General features: G+C 47.2%; 1 protein-coding gene across 1 annotated transcript in view; it reads left to right on the plus strand.

Annotated features, from left to right (window-relative positions):
- The window catches only part of kcnk5a (potassium channel, subfamily K, member 5a), a 46699-nt gene extending 27286 nt beyond the window's left edge, over positions 1–19413 (plus strand). Inside the window, exons 2-5 of the mRNA XM_055636345.1 lie at positions 6602–6713; positions 8782–8948; positions 11032–11200; positions 11921–19413. Of these exons, the coding sequence (XP_055492320.1) occupies positions 6602–6713; positions 8782–8948; positions 11032–11200; positions 11921–12798 (1326 nt within the window). The 3' untranslated portion in view covers positions 12799–19413. The remainder of the gene's footprint in view (positions 1–6601; positions 6714–8781; positions 8949–11031; positions 11201–11920) is intronic.
- The last annotated feature ends 1348 nt before the right edge of the window (positions 19414–20761 follow it).

Raw genomic sequence — 20761 nt, forward strand, 5'->3', positions numbered from 1 at the left:
CCCACCGCCCGCATTTTATGACTCGCTTCAGGAGAAGTACTTCTTCCGTTGGACTCCTTACTGTGCGAAGAATGGCTGTGGGGTGGATTCGTTCTGAATTATTTAAAATATTGGCTAAATTGCACGGCAGCAAAAATAAATACCAGTCGTACGTGAAAACAAACAACATAGGCAAACATAATCTCCATAAAGATAACACAGACCTTTGAACAGAACTCTTGGATAAATCTAGATAAAATATAGATTAGTGCAGGGGTGGGGAACCTTTTCATGTTGGAAGGCTGCATTGTTAGCTGTAATCTAATAAGGCCGCATCCAAGAAACTTCAATTAGATATAGGATTATTTAGTTGAATCTTCTTGTACTCTTTGATATTTTAAATACGTTCATTTAAAGATTAAAATAAAAATAATAGAAGACGAACAAAACTATATTAATAAAAATAAAAGGATTTGTTCTACAAAATTTGGATTAATTCAAAAGGCCACAATTTATGGCCTAGAAGGCCGCATGCAGCCTTAAGGCCGCAGGTTCCCCACCCCTGGATTAGTGGATCTGCTGGCAACATAGAATTTTGAGCAGTTTCTGTTTCTGATTCATAGTCATAGCGTGGAAACAGGTCCCTTAGCCCAGCTTGTGTGTGCATGTGTGTGTGTGTGTGTGTGATATGTCGGGAGTGGATGAGAAAGTGGGATAATATTGACCTAGTGCAAGTGGGCTGATCGATGGGCAGCATGGACTCAGTGGGCCAAAGGGCCTGCTTCCACGCTGCATGACTAAACAAAACTGAGACTAAACTACGGCTAAACTAAAACTTAAACTAAAATAAAAAAGTGAAACTGAACTAAACTTAAGGTCTAATGTCTCCTGCTTCTGTGAGAAGTTACCACTGGTTTCAGGGTGGGTGTTGGAGTGGGGGAGGAGTGTGTCATATGTTTAGATTCAATTTACCTGAAGCAAACTGGCTGATTTTTGGGAGTCCATTTTCCAGTAGAATATCGAGAATGAAATGTCTGAAATTAAGCAATAAAATACTGTATTGGTCTGAGGAGATGCAAGGAACTGCAGATGCTAGTTTGCTAAAACAGATACAAAATGTTGGAGTAACTCAATGGGTCAGGCAGCATCGCTGGAGAACATGGATAGGTGATCTATTGGGTTAGGACCCTTCTTCAGACTGAATCAGGGGAGAGGGAGATTTGATTCTTGCTAAATCTAGCTCTTAGGGCTGAAGGAATCGAGGGATATGGGGAGAAAGCCGGAACGGGGTACTGGTTTTAGATGATCAGCCAGGATCATATTGAATGGTGGTGCTGGCTCGAAGGGTGGAATGGCCTACTCCTGCACCTATTGTCTATGTTTCCATGAGTTTAATTTGAGATGGGTTTGAAAATTCTGGGAAAACCAAATGAAATGTAATTGTTCACCCTTTATAATCCTAGTCTTTAGCGGCATTATCCTTAGCCAGTCCCATAATTTGCTTTCTGAACCTGCTATCTTTATGTCCAGGCACACCCTGAATGAAGGGTGTGGTAGTGTGGAGGGCAGAATGAAGGAATTCAGTTACTTTTATCGGTGTATACAGCAACATTTTCTTTCCCTGAATAATTTAAAGTCAGGGTAAAACCAAGGCCATGGATATGTATGTGTTTCTCCCCCCTCCATCGCACACGCACTCACTTACTGACACACGCTCGTTCGCACACACACACACACACGCTCGTACAAACACACGCTCACATGCACAGTGACACGCACTCGCCCTCACACACACTCACTTACACTCGTAAGTGCTCACGCTCACATTTGATCATACAGAACCTTGCACGCACACGCACACTCACATGCACATGCACACTCACACATTCATGTCTGCACACACTCACACGTGTACACACACGTGCACACTCACACACGCGTGATCACACTCGCACGTGCACACGCACACTTGCATGTGCACACTCACACTTGCATGTGCACACTCACACTTGCATGCACATGATCACTCGCGCGCGCGCACAGTCACATGCGTGTGGTCACAATCGCGCTCGCACGCACACATACACTATAACAAATTGCGCCACTAGTCTAGTCTCAAGGCAGCATCACCAAATCCTGGAATAAAAGATGGGGCTCTAATTACTCGTAAACAGATTATCCCATTTCTACCTCTATTCGAATTGTATCATAATTTCTGAAACAGCGCAACTTCACCCTGTTTCTTTTTCTCCCTCTTAGTCTATTAAACTTCTGAGCTCCATTTCGTATTGACACGAGGATCCGTAGATGCTGGAATCTTGAGCAAAACACAAAGTGCTGGTGGAACTCAGCGGGTCAGGCAGCATCTGCGGAGGGAATGGACAGGGGACGTTTGGGTCAGGACCCTTCTTCAGACTGAAAAAATCTTCATAGTCGGAAGAAGGGTCTCAACCTGAAACGCTGCCTGTCCATTCCCTCCGCAGGTGCTGCCTGGCCCGCCGAGTGCCTCCAGCACTTTGTGTTGTAGCTGTTTCTTGTTGAGTTGGGGACTAGTGCTTGGAGATTGTGGTTTGGGTGGAGTTGAGGAAACAGATTGCAAACTACCAGCCGGCCTGCCGGCTGCAGGCGGAGTTCGGTTAGCTAGGTCTGGATATCGTCGCGAATAAAATTAGCCTCTGAAATGTCTCATTCACTCTGCACCACAAATTGGGAGCATGCATTTAGTAAGGTGCAGTTAGCACCTTGGCTGACTGCCATGGTCTCTGCCCTCACACTTTCCCACCAAATACCCCTGTGTTCAGAAGTGAGTTGACACCAGCACATGACTGTTGCTTCCAGACTGTGCAGTTAGAAGCTTGTGACCAATGGCTTACTATTCATTATTATTAATTACTGATCAAAGCAGTAGAATTGTTGTGATTATGTGAGCATGGTTTTCTCTTGCTCTCCTCACTCTTTCTCCCTCCCTCTCTTACTCTCTTTTCTCCCTCTCTTCTGTCTCCTCACTCTCTCCCCCTCTCCTCTCTCACTCTCCACCTTATTTCTCCCTCTGTCCCTCTACCCTCCTTCTCTCTCTCCCCCCCTCTCTCTCACCCATCTTCCCTCTCTCTCTCTCTCTCCCCCCCTTCCTCTCCTTTCCATTCTCTTTCTCTCTTCTTACCCCCCTCTTTTTTCTCTCCATCCTCCTCGCTCTTTTTCTCTCTCTCTTTGTTTCCCCTTCTCTCTCGTTCTCTCCCTGCTTCCCCTCTCTCTTTCTTTCTCTACCCCCTCTTTTTCTTTCTCTCTGCCCCTCTCTTTTTTAATCTCTCTCCTCCTCTCTCTCGCTCTCTCGCTCTTTCGCTCTCTCGCTCTCTCTCTCTCTCTCTCTCTCTCTCTCTCGCGCTCTCTCTCTCTCCCACCGGCCACTCTAGTTCTCCCCCTCTCTTCAAATGGGACTAGCTCAGATGGAACATCTTGGTCAGCATGGATGAGTGGGGCTGAAGGGCCTGTTTCCTTGCTGTATGATTCTACCAGCACATTGGATAGAAGTGAATTTAAGTCATAAGGAATAGTAGAATGAGGTCATTCTGCCCATCAAGTCTCTGCCATTCATTCATGGCTGGTCTACCTCTCCCTCCTAACCCCATTCTACTGCCTTCTCCCCATAACCCCTGAATTGGCCTCCACAGCCTTCTGTGGCAAATAATTCCACAGATTTGCTACCCTCTGACGAAAGGACTTTCTCCTCATCTCCATTCTAAAGGAGCGTCCTTTAATTCTGAGGCTGTGCCCTCTGGTCCTAGACTCTCCCACTAGTGGAAACACCCTCTCCACATCCGCCCTATCCAAGCCTCTCCAGCACCTCCTGGCCAAAAGACCCTTTTGTTATTGTATTCTAATTCTAATTTGGTCGGTGTTGCTGTATCTTCTTGCTTGTTGCCGCTTATTTGACTGTATTGGGAAGGGACGCTGAGCATTTATTCGCACTTCTCTGGAGAGTTGTTGTTTGTGAAAGTTAACCCAAAGCACTCATTTCTGTTGGAGAAAACAAAACCTAACGCGTTCTTGCACCAAATGAGGAAACGAGCCTGCAGCTGCCGTTGGTGTTAACCTACATAGATTCTCGCGGTGAAATCATTGCAATTTTTCAAAACGAAACACACCAAAGTAAATAGTTCTTCACCAAGTTCTTTAGCCTGAAGCGACCGTCGAATGTACTGCACCTCTGCTACATTGGCAAATCTCTTAGCCTCTGGGTAATTTGAGGAGCAGATTTATCCCATTCGGCCCATCAAGTCTACTCCGCCATTCAATCACAGCTGATCTATCTCTCCCTCTCAACCCCATTCTCCTGCCTTCTCTCCATAGCCCCTTACACCCGTGCTAATCAAGAATCTGTCCATCTCTGCCTTAAAAATATCCGTTGACTTGGCCTCCACACCCTTCTGTGGCAATAAATTCCACAGATTCACCACCCTCTGTCTAAAGAAATTTCTCATCTCCTTTCTAAAGGTTTGTCCTTTTATACTGAGGCGGCACTCTTTGGTCCTAGACTCTCCCACTAGTGGAAACATCCTCTCCACGTCCACTCTATCCAAGCCTTTCACTATTCGGTATGTTTCAATGAGGTCCTCCCCCCCATCCTTCTAAACTCCAGCGAGTTCAGGCCCTGTGCCATCAAACGCTCATCATATGTTAACCTACTCATCCCTGGGATCATTCTCGTAAACCTCCTCTGGACCCTCTCCAGAGCCAGCACATCCTTCCTCTCAGAGAGAGAATGAGAGAAAGAGAGAAAGAGAGAGAGAGAGGGAGAGAGAGACCGGCAAATGGAATGGACGGTATGGATTTGACATTAGATATACACAATAAATAGATCGGAGGGAAAAATAGAAAGGTGCAGACTTGATGGGCTGAATGGCCTAATTCTGCTCCTGTCTTATGATGTAATGAGCTCAGGCAGCATCAAAAACAAACCTGTACACTGCTTTGCTGTAACTGCTTGCAAGAAGTCCATGTATTCTTTTGACTGATTTTTTTAAATGATCACCTGCTGAATTAACACCAAGACCCAGTCCCCTACTCGAGTTTCAGTTGGTTCATGTTGGTCAGGGAACATTACGGCTGCTGGCCGTGCCAGCTCCCTGTTTACTGAGCCCTGCTCTTCACGCTCTCTGTAATTAAGTCTCTCACTAAAGGCATCCACAACTCTGTCGTCCTGCTCTTTGAAACACTCACAATCACCAGTCCCATGGTTGGGGCGTTAACTCTTAGTTATCAGTATAAAATGCAAGCCATCCTTGTGTCCCTCTCTCCCATGTGTCACTCTCTCTCTCTCTCTTCCCTGCCTCTCTCTTTCTTTTCCCTGCCTCTCTCTTTCTTTTCCCTGCCTCTCTCTTTCTCTTCCCTGCCTCTCTCTGTCTCCCCCATCTTTTTCTACTGTGTGTGTCTCTCTTGGAATTCCCTCTCGCCCCTCTGTATCCTCTGTATTCTCTCTCTCACTCTCTCTCTTTTTATCTCCCCTCTCCCTTCTCTCTCCCCTCTCCTCTCTCTCCTTATATCCGTCTCCGTCTCCCTCTCCCCCGTCTCCATCTCTCCACTATCTCCCTCTCTCTCCCTCCCCGTCTCTCTCTCTCCCCATCTCTCTTCCTCCTCTCTCTCTCTCTCTCTCTCTCTCTTTGTCTGCCCCCGTGTCTCTCCCCTTTTCTCTCTACCCCGTGTGTGTATTTCTCTCTCCCTCCCGTATTTCTCTCTCTCCCCTCTGCATTCCCTCCCTCTCCGTATTCTCTCTTTTGTGTTATCTCTCCTCTGTATCCACTTTCTCTCTCCCCTCTCGGTCCTCTCCCTCTCTCGCACCTGCCCCTCCCCAGTGTGGGTGTTTGTGTGTATGAGTTTGATTTAACGCGAGTCTGTGGCACGGTAAGGCAGCAACTCGACCGCTGCACCAGTGTGCCACCCACATTATGGAAACAGGCCCTTCAGCCCATCGAGTCCGTGCCGACCAGCGATTCCCATACATTAACACTATCCCACACACTAGGGACAATGTATAATTTACGGGGGGGGGGCAATTGACCTCCAAACCTGTACGTCTTTGGAGTGCGGGAGGAAACCGGAGCACCCGGATAAAACCCATGCAGGTCATTGGGAGAAGGTACAAAACAAACTCCGTACAGACAGCACCCGTAGTCAGGATCGAATCCGAGTCCCTGGTTGCCAAATGATTGCAGGTGGCATGTTGTTTCGAGACGGTGTGTTCATTATTTAGATACACTCAGCAATTTACCTGCCCACTGCCTCTGCGACTCTGGGCATTGAGTCCGCACCGACCAGCGATTCCCGCACATTAACACTATCCTACACACACTAGGGACAATTTTTACATTTACACCAAGCCAAATAACGTACAAACCTGTACACCTTTGGAGTGTGGGAGGAAACCGAAGATCTCGGAGAAATCCCACGCAGGTCACGGGGTGAACGCACAAACTCCATGCAGGCAGCGCCTGTAGTCGGGATCGAACCCGTGTTTCTGGCGCTGTGAGGCAGCAATTCTACCGCTGAGCCACCGTGCCGCCCCATCTGTGAGGCTCTCCGCATATGAGGGCAAATATTAAATCTTTCGTCCCCGCTGTGCTTGCAGACTGTGGAAGAGGCTGCCGGGCAAGGTGTCACCATCACTGGGAACAAGACCTTCAACAATTGGAATTGGCCCAACGCCGTCATCTTTGCCGCCACCGTCATCACCACAATCGGTAGGTAAACCACGCCGGCGGCTGATTCCAATATCGCGGGGTGACGAACCCTGGCGACTCTGGCACACAGACACTGTGGGCTCTTTCTATGCATTCTGTACCTAACCGGGGATTGTATTTATCTGCGGCAATAATCTTGTATGCGAAAAAAATAAGAATCACATCAGGGTGGCACGGTGGCGCAGGTGGAGTTGCTGTCTCACAGCGCCAGAGACCCAAGGTTCCATCCAGACCACGGGTGCTGTCTGTACCGAGTTAGCACGTTCCCCCTGTGACCTGTGTGGGTTTTCTCCGGGTGCTCCAGTTTCCTCCCACACTCCAGAGACATGCGGGTTTGTAGGATAATTGGCTCCTGTAAATCGTAAATTGTCTCTCGTGGTGAGTGGTGAGTCTGTGGAATTCACTGCCTCAGGGGGTGGTGGAGGCAGGTTCTCTGGATACTTTCATGAGAGAGCTAGATGAGGCTCTTAAAAATAGTGGAGTCAGGAGATATGGGGAGAAGGCAGAAACTAATTGGGGATGATCAGCCATGATCACATTGAATGGCGGTGCTGACTGGAAGGGCCGAATGGCCTACTGCTGCACCTATTGTGTGTGTGTAGGGTAGCGCTGGTCAGGGCAGACTTGAAAATCGTAAATTGTCCTTCGTGTGTGTAGGATAGTTATAATGTACGGGTTATCGCAGGTCGGCATGGACTTGGTGGGCCAAAGGGATCCGGATATCCAGACCCTATCTCTAAAATCTGTATCTTGGTACAGGTGATAATATAAGAACCATTGGGGTATAGGAGTAAAGGGATCCTTCTGCAGATGTACAGGGCCCTGGTGAGACCACACCTGGAGTATTGTGTGCAGTTTTGATCTCTTAATTTGAGGAAGGACATTCTTGCTATTGAGGCAGTGCAGCGTAAGCTCACCTGGTTAATCCCTGGGATGGCAGGACTGTAATATGAGGAAAGATTTGAAAGACTGGGCTTGTATTCACTGGAATTTACAAGGATGAGAGGTTATCTTATAGAAACATAGAAAATTATAAAAGGACTGGACAAGCTAGATGCAGGAAAAACATCCCCAATGCTGGGGGAAGTCCAGAACCAGGGGCCATTTAAAACTGAGATGAGAAAAAACTTTTTCACCCAGAGAGTTGTGAATTTGTGGAATTCTCTGCCACGGAGGGCAGTGGAGGCCAAATCTCTGGATGAATTTAATAGATAGTTAGATAGAGCTGTAGGGCCTAGCGGAATCAAGGGATATGGGGTGAAGGCAGGCACGGGTTACTGATTGTGGATGATCAGCCATGATCACAATGAATGACAGTGCTGGCTCGAAGGGCCGAATGGCCTCCTCCTGCACCCATTTTCTATGTTTCTAGTGCAAAGTGCTGGGGGAACTCAACACCGCAGGCAGCATCTCTGGAGAAAAAGGATGGGTGACATTACAGGTCGGGATCCTTCTTCAGACTGAAAGTAGTGGTGGGGAGGTGGGTGGGGGGTGAAGAGCTGGATGCCAGTAAAGACCAGGACCAGTCAGAGCCGGCCACAAATGATCTCAGGCAAGGCAGTGCCTCGAAGACCCTTTGTTCGCTGGGGAAGGTGTGATTTTCGATAAGAGATACATGGCGGTAACGGGCCCTTCAGCCCATCGAGTCTGCACTGACCAGCGATCCCCTGTACATTCACATTATCCTACAGTAGGGTCAATTTTACACTTACACCAAGCCAATTAGCCCACCAACATGTACGTCTTTGAAGTGTGGGAGGCAACCAAAGATCTTGGACAAAACCCACGCAGGCCATGGGGAGAACGTGCAAACTCCGTACAGAGAGCACCCGTAGTCAGGATTGAACCCGAGTCTCTGGCGCTGTGAGGCAGCAACTCTACTGCTGCGCCACCGTGCCGCCCTCTTGTGATCTCGAGAGAAATATTGTGGAGAACCTTGGAACTGGTTCGGGTGGAGGAAGGGAAGAAAGGGGGAAGGGGGGAATGGGAAGAGGAAGAGTAAGGAGTAGGGGGGAGAACCGTTGACCTTGGACTTATCGTGGCTTCATTTCATCTTCCCGTGGCGCAGGGTATGGAAATATTTCACCCAAGACGTCTCCGGGCCGTCTCTTCTGCATCTTCTACGGGCTGTTCGGTGCACCCCTCTGCCTCGCCTGGATCAGCGCCCTGGGGAAATTCTTCGGAGGACGGGCCAAGAAGCTCGGCGAAGCCTTAACCAGGAAAGGATTGAGTCCAGTAAGTCACAGTCACAGAATCACAGAGTGATACAGCGTGGAAACAGGCCCTTCAGCCCAACTTGCCCACACCGGCCAACAATGTCCCAGCTACACGAGTCCCACCTGGCCTGCGTTTGGTCCATAACCCTCCAAACCTGTCCTATCCATGTACCTGTGTAACTGTTTCTTATGTTGGGGGTGTCCAGAAAATATGTTCCCGATGTTGGTGGAGTCCAGAACCAGGGGCCACAGTTTACGAATAAGGGGTAAGATCGGAGATAAGGAAGCAAGGAAACACTTTTTCCTCACAGAGAGTTGTGAGTCTGTGGAATACTCAGAGGGCGGTGGAGGCGGGTTCTCTGGATACTTTCAAAAAGAGAGAGCTAGATAGGGCTCAAAGATAGCGGAGTCGGGGGATATGGGGAGAAGGCAGGAACGGGGTACTGATTGGGGATGATCAGGCATGATCACATTGAATGGTGGTGCTGAATGGCCTCCTCCTGCACCTATTGTCTATTGTTTCTTCAACGTTGCGATAGTCGCAGCCCCAACTACCTCCTCAGACAGCTTGTTCCAGACACCCACCACCCTTTGTGTGAAATAGTTACCCCCTCACATTGGGGATGTGGGGAGGATGTTTGTGGCAATGGAAGAGTCCAGGACCTGAGGCCACAGCCTCAGAATAAAAGGACGTCCTTTAGAATGGAGATGAGGGGGAATTTCTTTAGCCAGAGGGTGGTGAATCTGTGGGATACATTGCCATAGGCAGCTTTGGAGGCCAAGTAATTGGGTATTTTTAAAGCAGAGATTGATAGGTTCTTGATTAGTTATGGTCCTGTCCCACTTAGGCTATTTTAGGTGACTACAGGCGATTAGGATGTTGCCACATTGGCACCTCTATGGGTGTCGCCTGTATGGTCGTGAGTCGTCTCCTCAGTCGCCCAAAGAATCTGGTCGTCGCTGGATTTTGAAATGTTCAAAACGTTTCGGCGACAGTGGGTTTGACGCCAACGAGCGTAGCTTGACTTCTCCTGACGTTGGTGCTGACATAGGTTGTCGCCGGTGCTGACTTCGACGAATTCCATTGGCGACTACCCGCGTCAACCGGCGACTGAATTGTCCTACCTTGTCGTAGCTTGTCGCGGCTGTGGACGTAGGTTGTCATAGGTGTGGTCATAGATGGACGTCCTAATGGGTCGCCGGTTGTCGGTAGCTTGCCGTAGCTTGACGTCGACTAGGTGGTAGTTTGTCGTGGACATTGTCAGATGGAGGTTCAGTTGCCGTTTTTTTGGCGACCTGCTACGACTGTGACAGTCGCTGAAAAAAATGCCTAAGTGCCTAAGTGGGACAGGCCCTTAAAGATCTCAAATGCTATGGGGAGAAGGCCGGAGAATGAGGATATGAGGGGGAAAGTAGATAGACCGTGATTGAATGGCAGAGTGCTCAACGGGCTGAATGGCCTAATTCTGCTCCGCTGTGTTATGGTTTTATGGTAATCCTGGCCCTAGGTGCTGCCTGTGTGGAGTTTGCATGTTCTCCCTGTGACTGCATGGGGTTGCTTCAGCTTCCTTCCACATCCCAAAGACATGGGCAGCAGAGTGGCACAGTTGCTGCCTGAGAGTTGAACCATGTAAGCGTTCAGCATGTATAAATAGTGTGTCTTTCACTTAGCTTGAATCTAAAAGTTGTTGAAGTCGATGTTTTAGAATGCAAGTGAAAGATTGCAGGGTGCCACAGCGGTAGAGTTGCCACCTCTCCGCGCCAGAGACACTGGTTCCATCATGACCACGGGTGCTGTCTGCACGCAGTTTGCACGTTCTCCCTGTGGCTGCGTGGGTTTTTCTCCAGGTGCTCTGGTTCCCTCCCACACTCCAAAGACGTGCATGTTTGTTGTTTAATTGGCTTCTGTAAATTGTCCCCAGTGTGTTGGGTAGTGTTGGCTGGTCGTCACGGACTTGGTTGGTTGAAAGGCCTGTTTCCGCACTGTATCTCTAAACTAGATACAAAGTGATGGTAAAGTTGTATTTACTTTCTGTGGGGAATAATCTGTGCTGGACGCTGTTCTTTGTTCTAACACTCTGCTTCATCCTTTGGTTTAATAGCGCAAGGCTCAGATAACGTGCACAGCCATCTTCATAGTCTGGGGGGTGTTGGTGCATCTGGTCGTTCCGCCTTTTGTATTCAAAGTGACCGAGGGCTGGTCGTACATTGAAGGACTCTACTACTCGTTCATTACCATCTCCACCATTGGATTTGGTGACTTTGTGGCCGGTAAGTAACGCACTACAGTCGGGTCACTTCTCCGAGTCACACAGCGCAGGAACGGGCCCAAGTCGCCTATGCTGACCGAGATGCCCCATCTAACCTAGGCCCATTTGCCCACCGGTCTCCAAGACCCATTGACCAGCACTGCTGGAGATTAGCCTGGACACCCTCTTCAGAATATGAAGCGTGAAAAATAGAAACAAGGAACTGTAGATGCTGGTTTACCTCCTACCTTTAGAACGGAGTTGGGGAGGAGTTTCTTTAGTCAGAGGGTGGAGAATCTGTGGGATTCCTTGCCACAGAAGGCTGTGGGGGCCAAGTCAATGGATATTTTAAAGACTGAGACAGATAGATTCTTGATTAGTATGGGTGTCGGGGGTTATGGGGAGAAGGCAGGGGAATGGGGTTGAGAGGGAGAGATCGATGGAGGAAGAGATAGATGATTGAATGGTGCAGTGGACTTGACGGGCCACAGGCAAAATTTATTATTATGCTCATAAATACTAGGAGCATAATTCTGCTCCTATGATTTATGAATTTAAGAACTTATGTAATGCTGCCTGACCCCGCCGAGTTATTCCAGCACTTTGTGTCTTTTTTTGTGTAAACCAGCGCCTGCAGTTCCTTGTATCTACACCTTATTTTGGAATGAGATTTTTTTACAAATGTTTCAATCCCGTTAACTCTTGTGCTGACCATTGGCTTCTTCTGTCTGTTTCTCTCCAGGTGTCGACCCTAACGCAAACTACCACATCCTCTACAGGTACTTTGTCGAGCTGTGGATATACCTGGGCTTGGCATGGCTCTCGCTCTTCTTCAACTGGAAGGTCAGCATGTTTGTGCAAGCCCACAAAGCCATCAAGAAGAGGCGGAAGAGGATGAGGGGGTCGTCGGAGAATGTGGAGAGCCCCGGGGCCCTGAACTCCAAGCTGGCCACCCAGGCCAAGGTGGCAGAGTCGACGGAGGTCAACATCTTCCGCTTCCTCTCCAAGAAGCAGGAGAGCTACAACGACCTGATCAAGCAGATCGGCTCCAAGACGCTGAAGGGCAGCAGCAGCAACAGCAACAGCAGCAGCAGCAACGACCTGCTGAGGGGGGCGGAGGTCCCGGCCAAGGCGGCGGCAGGGGCGGCCAAGGACCTGGAGGGCGGGCTGAGCGCCAGGGAGTTCAGGAGAACTGGCCTGAAGAGGTCTCGCTACGAGCCGCCCAAACTGTCCGGCCTCCAGGTGACGGAGATCGCCGCCCCCCTGAACAACGAGAAAGACCCCCACAGCCGACCGCAGCGGGAGAACCAGCTGGACAAGGCCGCCCGAGAAGACCGGGCGGCCTGGGACATGCGCACCCACCCGCCCTTGTTCTTCGAGAACGCCAACATACGGTTCATTGACGAGCAGAACCTTCTCAGCGACGAGGAGAAGGCCGACCTCTCTGTGGACCTCTCGGTGGACGAGAACATGATGGAGGAGGGAGAGTCGGATGTGCTCGTGGAATCTCCGGACGAGAACAATTCGGAGTACCTCTCCTTCAAGCTCGGAGCTCCACCGGACTACGAACAGTTGATGAACGGATACAACAAGGTGCACAACATCAAGGTGGTGATATAGCCAAGGGCTCCTGGAGATTCGTTCTCCAAACCCTCTCTCCTCCGGGTCCCCATGGTCCAATCTGCTAGGTGACCTTGGGGACAGACTGCAAAAGCTGCTAATGACAGTGAGAGTACTTCTGAGGCACAAGCACAAACTTCAACTTCCTCGAGGGGAGAGAGTTTTTTTAAATTAACCCCTCTTCTAATTATGAGGATTGGAGAGCAGAATTTCCAGAACAAACAAAGACTGAGATGGAACATCACAAACTAAAATGTTTCCAAATGTAAAGATACTGTGCAAAACTTTTCTTGATGAAAACTGTGAGTTTTATTTTTCTTCCAGATGACCAATTTTGTTTTAAAGTAAATATTTCTGAAGATTTTTTTTTAAACTTTTAGCCAGGAACTGTAGATCTTAAAACAAGGACATTGATTTTTAGTTCCATGTTATTTTTTTGAGGTTTTATTGAGCTTTCCTGACTTAGCTTTGACAGCATAAGAAAAAATTTAATGAAGAATTCCCACACACTTGATATTTTGTTTTAAACTTGGGAACTTTGGGCTGGGGTTGTGTGCGTTTCGACAACGGAACCCATTTTACTTTGCTGATGACTTGTTATTTTTACCGCCCGCGGAACTAGACCTGAGCTCAATCTGTGTGTGGCGATGAAAAGCTGCCTGCCTGTTCCTGAGATCTTGCAGGTTACAAGCTTACCCTTCTCTTTGTGACCCTGTGTACGTTTAAACGTTTGGACCTAATGAGAAGTTTGGATCTTGCTTAGATTCGGTACTTTCCTTTTTGCCTCCGTTGTGTAGTTTAGGGATAATTTGGAGATGATTTTGTTTTTAATGTGTACGAGCGCGGTGCGTTTCTACACGTGGTTTTACGTTCTTGAAAAGAAGCGCCCAATTCCAAAAGGCATAAATGAAACATACACGTGACGAGGATGTCAGGTGTAAACCTGAGCGCGCTGTTCCAAAGGCGTAAATCAGGCTTTGGTGGTGAATGAACGAGCTATTCTAAAAATGCATGAACTAAAGGTGTGTAAAAGGCAAGGTGCCTGTGGAGACCTGCCCCGGAGGCAATCTGCAGGAGAGAGGGGGTGGGAATCACAAACAAGCCAAGTATCTTCCTCCATGTGCGATTCAAATGAAGCAATGAAACTCTGACCTTACCCTTGGCTATAAATGGAGGAAGCACCCAGTGATGGATGATGAATGGATCCCACTGTTCCTCATCCACCCACAAATTCCACAACCGTTATCCCATGACCGATGGTGTGGCTGAGCCAGTCTACCTTCGTTATTCTGCTAGCTCTGCATCGTTGCACTCTGACAGTGGGACGGAGGTGTCCCGTGCCAACAAAAATAATTGTATATTTAAAGCACTTAATTGTTTACATGTAATGTCGGGCTGTCTCATTTAGGAGGTGGGTCTGCAGCTGTGTGGGTTGCCAGTTGAGTAATTGGACATGGATCCAGTTGCATCTTGTCAGGCACTAACACGTGCCGAAGAAACCAATGCTCCGAGCGTGTTGTAACTGATCCCTTTCACCGGTTAATGTGGTTGTGTGTGTGTGTGTATATATATGGATGTGTGTGTGTGTATATAAATTACACACAGACATGTGTTTGTATGTGCGTGTGATATATATATTACACACACATACCCCCCCCTAACAAAAACTATCGATTACAGAAAGTAGCTGCTGCAAGAATATAGTTTGTGTAATTTTCTGCTTTCAACCTGAACCTTGAGAACAAAATAATTGTATAATTTTGAGTCAGAGATAGATAAATTCTTAATTGGTGCGGGTCAGGTCAGCTCCATCCAAGGCCGCAAGAAATTGCAGGGAATTGTGGCCGCAGCTCAGACCATCACACAAACCAACCTCCCGTCCATTTATTCCGCACGCTGCCAGCAGCATAATCAAGGACGAGTCGCACCCCGGCCACTCCCTCTTCTCCCCTCTTCCATCAGGCAAGAGGTACAGATGCGTGAAAACGCACACCTCCAGATTCAGGAACAGTTTATTCCCAGCTGTTATCAGGCAACTGAATCATCCTAACACAACCAGAGAGCAGCGCTGAACTGCCATCTACCTCTTTGGTGACCCTTGGACTATCCTTGATCGGACTTTGCAGGCTTTACCTTGCACTAAATGGTATTCCCTTATCCTGTATCTATACACTGTAAATGGCTCGATTGCGATCGTGCATTCTGCTGACTGGTTAGCACGCAACAAAGCTTTTCACTGTACCTCGGTATATGTGACAATAAACTAAACTGAACTGACCCTTCCTCAGACGTCACCTATGCATGTTCTCCAGAGATGCTGCCTGACCCACTGAGTTACTCCAGCACTTTGTGTTCTGTGCGAGATTACTTTGTATTTCCATCCACTGGAACCTTGCCCCGTAGATTTTTCCTTATGGAAAAACATTCCATCTTTAACCTCGATTTGGAGACCAATACTGTGAAGCAATGTTGATTTTTTTTATTTCAAGTTTCATTGTGAGATGATAGAGTGTGATTGAGATGATAACTTTGATAAACGTGTTTTAGTTGTCATTTTTATTGTTTTCGTACTCTCAGCAAATGGGGTTCATAAGATCATAAGTGATAGGTGCAGAATTAGGCCATTCGGCCCATCAAGTCTACTCCACCATTCAATCATAGCTGATCTATCTGTGCCTCTCAACCCCATTCTCCTGCCTTCTCCCCATAACCTCTGACACCCGTACCAATCAAGAATCATCTCTGACTTAAGGGCTTTAAAATGATGAGAGGAATAGACAGAGTTGACGTGGATAAACTTTTCCCATTGATAGTAGGGAAGATTCAAACAAGGGGACATGACTTGAGAATGAAGGGACAGAAGTTTAGGGGTAACATGAGGGGGAGCTTCTTTACTCAGAAAGTGGTATCTGTGTGGAATGAGCTTCCAGTGGAAGTGGTGGAGGCAGGTTCGATTTTATCATTTAAAAATAAATTGGATAGGTATATCGACGGGAAAGGAATGGAGGGTTATGGTCTGAGTGCAAGTAGATAGGACTAGGGGGAAATAAGTGTTCGGCACGGAGTTGAAGGGCCGAGATGGCCTATTTTCCATGCTGTGATTGTTATATGGTATATGGTTAAAAATATCCACCGACTTGACCTCAAAGCCATATGCAGCCAAGAATTCCACAGATTCACCACCCTCTGGCTAAAGAGATTCCTCCTCATCTTCTTCCTAAAGGAAAGTCCTTTCATTCTGAGGCTGTGGCCTCTGGTCCTAGACTCTCCCACTACTGGAAATATCCTCTCCACATCCACTCTGTCCAAATCGAGCAAATATTTTTTTAGAACACACTCCGTACTTGGTTTGAAGTTACTGAGAGCATTTTGAGAATGTCTCTGTAATCCATCTATGTATCATGAGGTGGGTCTTGAGAATGTAACTGCTGCTGAGAAAATTAAATGTTGGACTATAAGCTTACCCATGACCAGATCTCTGGTCATCTCTGAGGAGATATCTAATCTCCACAAATGTACAACCAAAACTTGACATCTCTCTGACTGCTGGAAGCCAAATGACAGGGGGCCAGTTACAGAGGAGGGATCTAATCAGTTGAAAATAAGGGGGGCATGGTGGCGCAGAGTTGCTGCCTCACAGTGCCGGAGACCCGGGTTCAATCCTGACTACGGGTGTTGTCGGTACAGAGTTTGTACCTTCTCCCTGTGACCTCGTGGGTTTCCTCTGGGTGCTCCGGTTTCATCCCACACTCCAAAGACGTGCAGTTTGTAAGTTAATTGGCTTCTGTAAAAATAGTGTGCAGGGCAGTGCTGGTGTACGGGGGGGGGGGGGATCGCTGGTCGGCATGAACCCGTGGGCCGATGGGTCTGTCTCCATGCTGTATCTCCAGATAAAGTAACGTCTAAAACCTCTGATGTCCTTGTAAACCGTTGAGATTGTATGAGCAGAACACAGTGTGAGCGTCGAGACACAAAATGCTGGAGTAACTCAGCGGGCCAGGCAGCATGTGTGGATGTACGTAGATGGGCAATATTTCAGGCTGGGACCCGAAACGTCACCTGTTCAATTCCCTCCACAGATACTGCCTGACTTGCTGAGTTCCTCTACACTTTGTAGTCCAAGCATGATTCCACCACTTTTCTGGATCTATGCGTCTCCTTCGAGTGTTCATTGCTGCCTTTAAAATTTCTGCTGGGTATTATCACCTTTGTTTAAAGCGGTATAGCATTTTCACCTTTATTGAATGAGATGAAGCGGTGGGTCAGTAAAAATGTACAATGAAGAGTAACACAAGTTTATTATCTTTCACCCACACACCCAGGAAATTCCACTGTGCACTACATCTTCTGAATGGTTCACTATTGTGTGCTTTTACAGGATTAACCCCCGTGGAACGGTTTTTAAGCAAAGCACAGCTGGTAGAGCTGCTTCCTTGCAGTGCCAGAGACCTGGGTTCGATCCTGACCTCTGGTGCTGCGTGCGTGCGTGTGTGGAGTTTGCACGTTCTCCCTGTGACCAGGTGGCTTTCCACCGGTTCCCTCCTGCATCGCAAAGACGTGCGTGTTTGTAGGTTAATTGTCCCTCTGCAAATTGCTCCCGTAGTGTGTAGGGAGCGGATGCGAAAGTGGGATAACGTAGAACTCGTGTGAACGGGTGGCGTGGACTCGATGGGCCGAAGGGCTGTATCTCTCAAATAAGCTAAACTAAAATCCCTTGCAGATAAAGAGTCGGCAAAAGTTTTCTGTGTGTCTACATCACTCCATTATTCCTTGAATCAAGTAAATGGTGTCCTCCAGATGCCCAATGTTGTATTTATTCCTGGAATGTCTTGTATTAAATGCTGTCTTGTATGGTCTCTGTAAATTGTGGACCTAATTTATTTCAATGTTCATTTGAGAATGTAAATAAAACAGTTTATATATATATCTATATATATATAAATATACTCACAGTGTCTTGATGTTTTTATTTTTAATGCCTTCAAGGTTTTCTGAGCTCTAAGCAGCTTTAAATAATCCGGTCTTTGTGCCTCACATTACCAGCATTGATATCAAAGCGCAAAGTGCTGGAGGAACTCAGAGGGTTCTAGGTGGTGCAGCGGTAGAGTTGCTGCCTCACAGTCACAGTGCCAGAGACCCAGGTTCAATCCTGACTACGGGTGCTGTCTGTACAGAGTTTTATATTCTCCCCGTGACCACATGGGTTTTCTCCGGGTGCTCAGGTTTCCTTCCACACTAAAGACGTGCTGGTTTGTAGGTTAATTGGCTTCGGTAAAATTGTTATTTATCCCTAGTGTGTGTGTAGTATAGTCCCAGTGTACAGGGTGATTGCCAGACTTAGTGGGCCGAAGGGTCGGTTTCAGTGCTGTATCTCGAAAGATTTTGCAGCCTCTTGTGTCTTGTGCCTTCACGTGCTTCCTTTCTCTTTTCTACCTGAACCACCTCCACATTACATGTTTTTACACAATGCTACAAAGTACGGTCACCCCTTTTTGTCATTTCCTTTTTCCTGAGACCACTCCTCTTCTCCCCTCTCCCATCGGGCAAAAGGTACAGAAGTGTGAAAACGCACACACCTCCAGATTTAGGGACAGTTTCTTCCCAGCTGTTATCAGGCAACTGAATCATCCTACGACAACTAGAGAGCAGTGCTGAACTACTATCTACCTCATTGGTGACCCTCGGACCATCCTTGATTGGACTTTGCTGGCTTTACCTTGCACAAAACGTTGTTCCCTTATCATGTATCTATATACTGTAAATTGCTCTATTTTAATCGTGTATTATCTTTCTGTTGACTGGTTAGCACGCAACAAGCTTTTCACTGTACCTCGATACACATGATAATAAACCACACTGAACTGCTTTCACCTTATCGCAGACTTTTCCTTCTTCTCCCCTCACTTTACCCTCCACCATTGAAGAGCCGTACAGAGCACTCTGTCGGGTGGCATCACAGCTTGGTTTGGAAATAGCTCGACCCAACACCACAAGACATTGCGGAGGGTTGTAGATGTAGCCCAGTCCGTCACACAGACCAGACTCCCCACCATCCACTCCATCTACACTTCACGCTGCCTCGGGAAAGCAGCCAACACAATCAAAGGCTTGTCCACGACCCACCCCGGTCATTCCTTCTTCTCCCCGCTCCCGTCCGGACGAAGGTTCAGAAGCTTGAAAGCGCGCACCACCAGACTCAGGAACAGCTTCTTCCCCTCTGTTATCAGGCTTCTGAACTATAAGCTAGTGCACTGTCCCATTCACCTTTACCCCATTGAAGGCAAGCATACCAAGCATCCTTTACTAGCAATGTTACAAAATTTTGAGATTTTAAAATCAAGCCTGCAATTTATACCATCAGATAAAGCATAAAAAGAAGTTAATTTGACACGTAATTCACTTTCATATCTTCAGTATTAAAAAAGTTATGGCCATTTTCATACTCGGAAATTAGAATCCTGTTCCCTATTGCTTTTCCATTGACTTAACACACAAGCTGTGATCAAGGACTTTCAAAAGCCCATAACTTTCTTAAAAATTAAGAGAACTGAATTAAATTTTCAGTTATTATAGATTGTAGCATTTTGAAACAAATATGAAACAATCTTACTTGGATGACCTGAAATTAAAGCATATAATTAGTTAGTTACCCAATTGTAGCTAATTACAAAATTCAATTACTAGATCTAAAAACATCTATCCATTAAGAAAAGGTTCACATTTTAAAAAAGCCTAAGTGTCCAAACAACATCCACACAAGAATTCACAATATAACATTATTTTTAAATCGCATTGTCATGAATTTATAGGACAAATGGAAGGAATTTAGTGTTTAATACCTGTAAATTAATGGGCATTTAAATCATCTTGCGAGTGGGTTTTTATGGAACGCGCTGGTTTGGAACATTGCGGTTGCAGTGAATTTAAACTCCATATCAGCAGGAAAAATACTGCCGGTTCGTATATTTACATAAATGACAGTTTCGCAACTTGAAATTTTGATTAAAGGCATCCTAAGAAGCAAGTTTATATAAAAAAAATAAACGGCAACCCTTGCCTTGTCCCCGACGTGAGATCCGTCCCGTTGTTGGCGTTGATGGCATTTGAAGATGATTTTAATTTTACTCCAACAATTAAATGATTCAGCGCTAATTTTAATAAACTTAATAAAACGGCAGTCAAAGCGATTTTTCTTTAGCAACTAAACAGCCTGACAGAGATCGATTTGAATAGGCTGCAGAAAAATCATATTTTAAACCCGCCCCCCTCTCAAAGGCGCCAAAGTCGCGTACACGGGCAGAGACAGAACTGCAGCGCCGCTGAAGGTAAGTTTTGTAACGTACCTATCTTTACCACTCTATCTACTTGTGTTGCCACTTTCAGGGAGTTATGGACTTGGGACGCCGAGATACCATTGTACATCAATGGTGTTAAGGGGCTTGGAATTAATTATATACTGTCCCCTTACAATCCAAGAGCGGAACTAGCTATCAAAACATGGAGGGGACGGGGGGACACAGTTTTTTGGGGGACACACACACACACACACACACACACACACACACACACACACACACACACACACACACACACACACACACACACACACACACACACACACACACTACTGCGGCATCGGAGACTCAATCCAGCGCTAAATGCAGCTCAACTCTGCCTGTCTCACCTGGTTAACTACAGCCCTGTATGGACTGACGGGATACCAGCGCTGCTACTCCACACTGGCCATATTTCTCACAAGTCTAGGAAGGCTGTAGGCTCACCTGGCGGGACAGGCAGAGTCGAGCTAGGTTTAGTGCTGTTTCTCTGCGCTGGCCCATCTGATTCCCGACCAAAGATCCTATAGTGGAGGATCTTTGCTGCCGACCTCTCGGGCCACCCGCGGGGGCAGGGGCGGGCCCTCTGAGGCAGAGAATTCCACAGACTCACAACGCTCTTTGAGAAA

This window comes from Leucoraja erinacea, chromosome 5 (assembly GCF_028641065.1).
Source record: "Leucoraja erinacea ecotype New England chromosome 5, Leri_hhj_1, whole genome shotgun sequence".
Lineage (NCBI taxonomy): Eukaryota > Metazoa > Chordata > Chondrichthyes > Rajiformes > Rajidae > Leucoraja > Leucoraja erinaceus.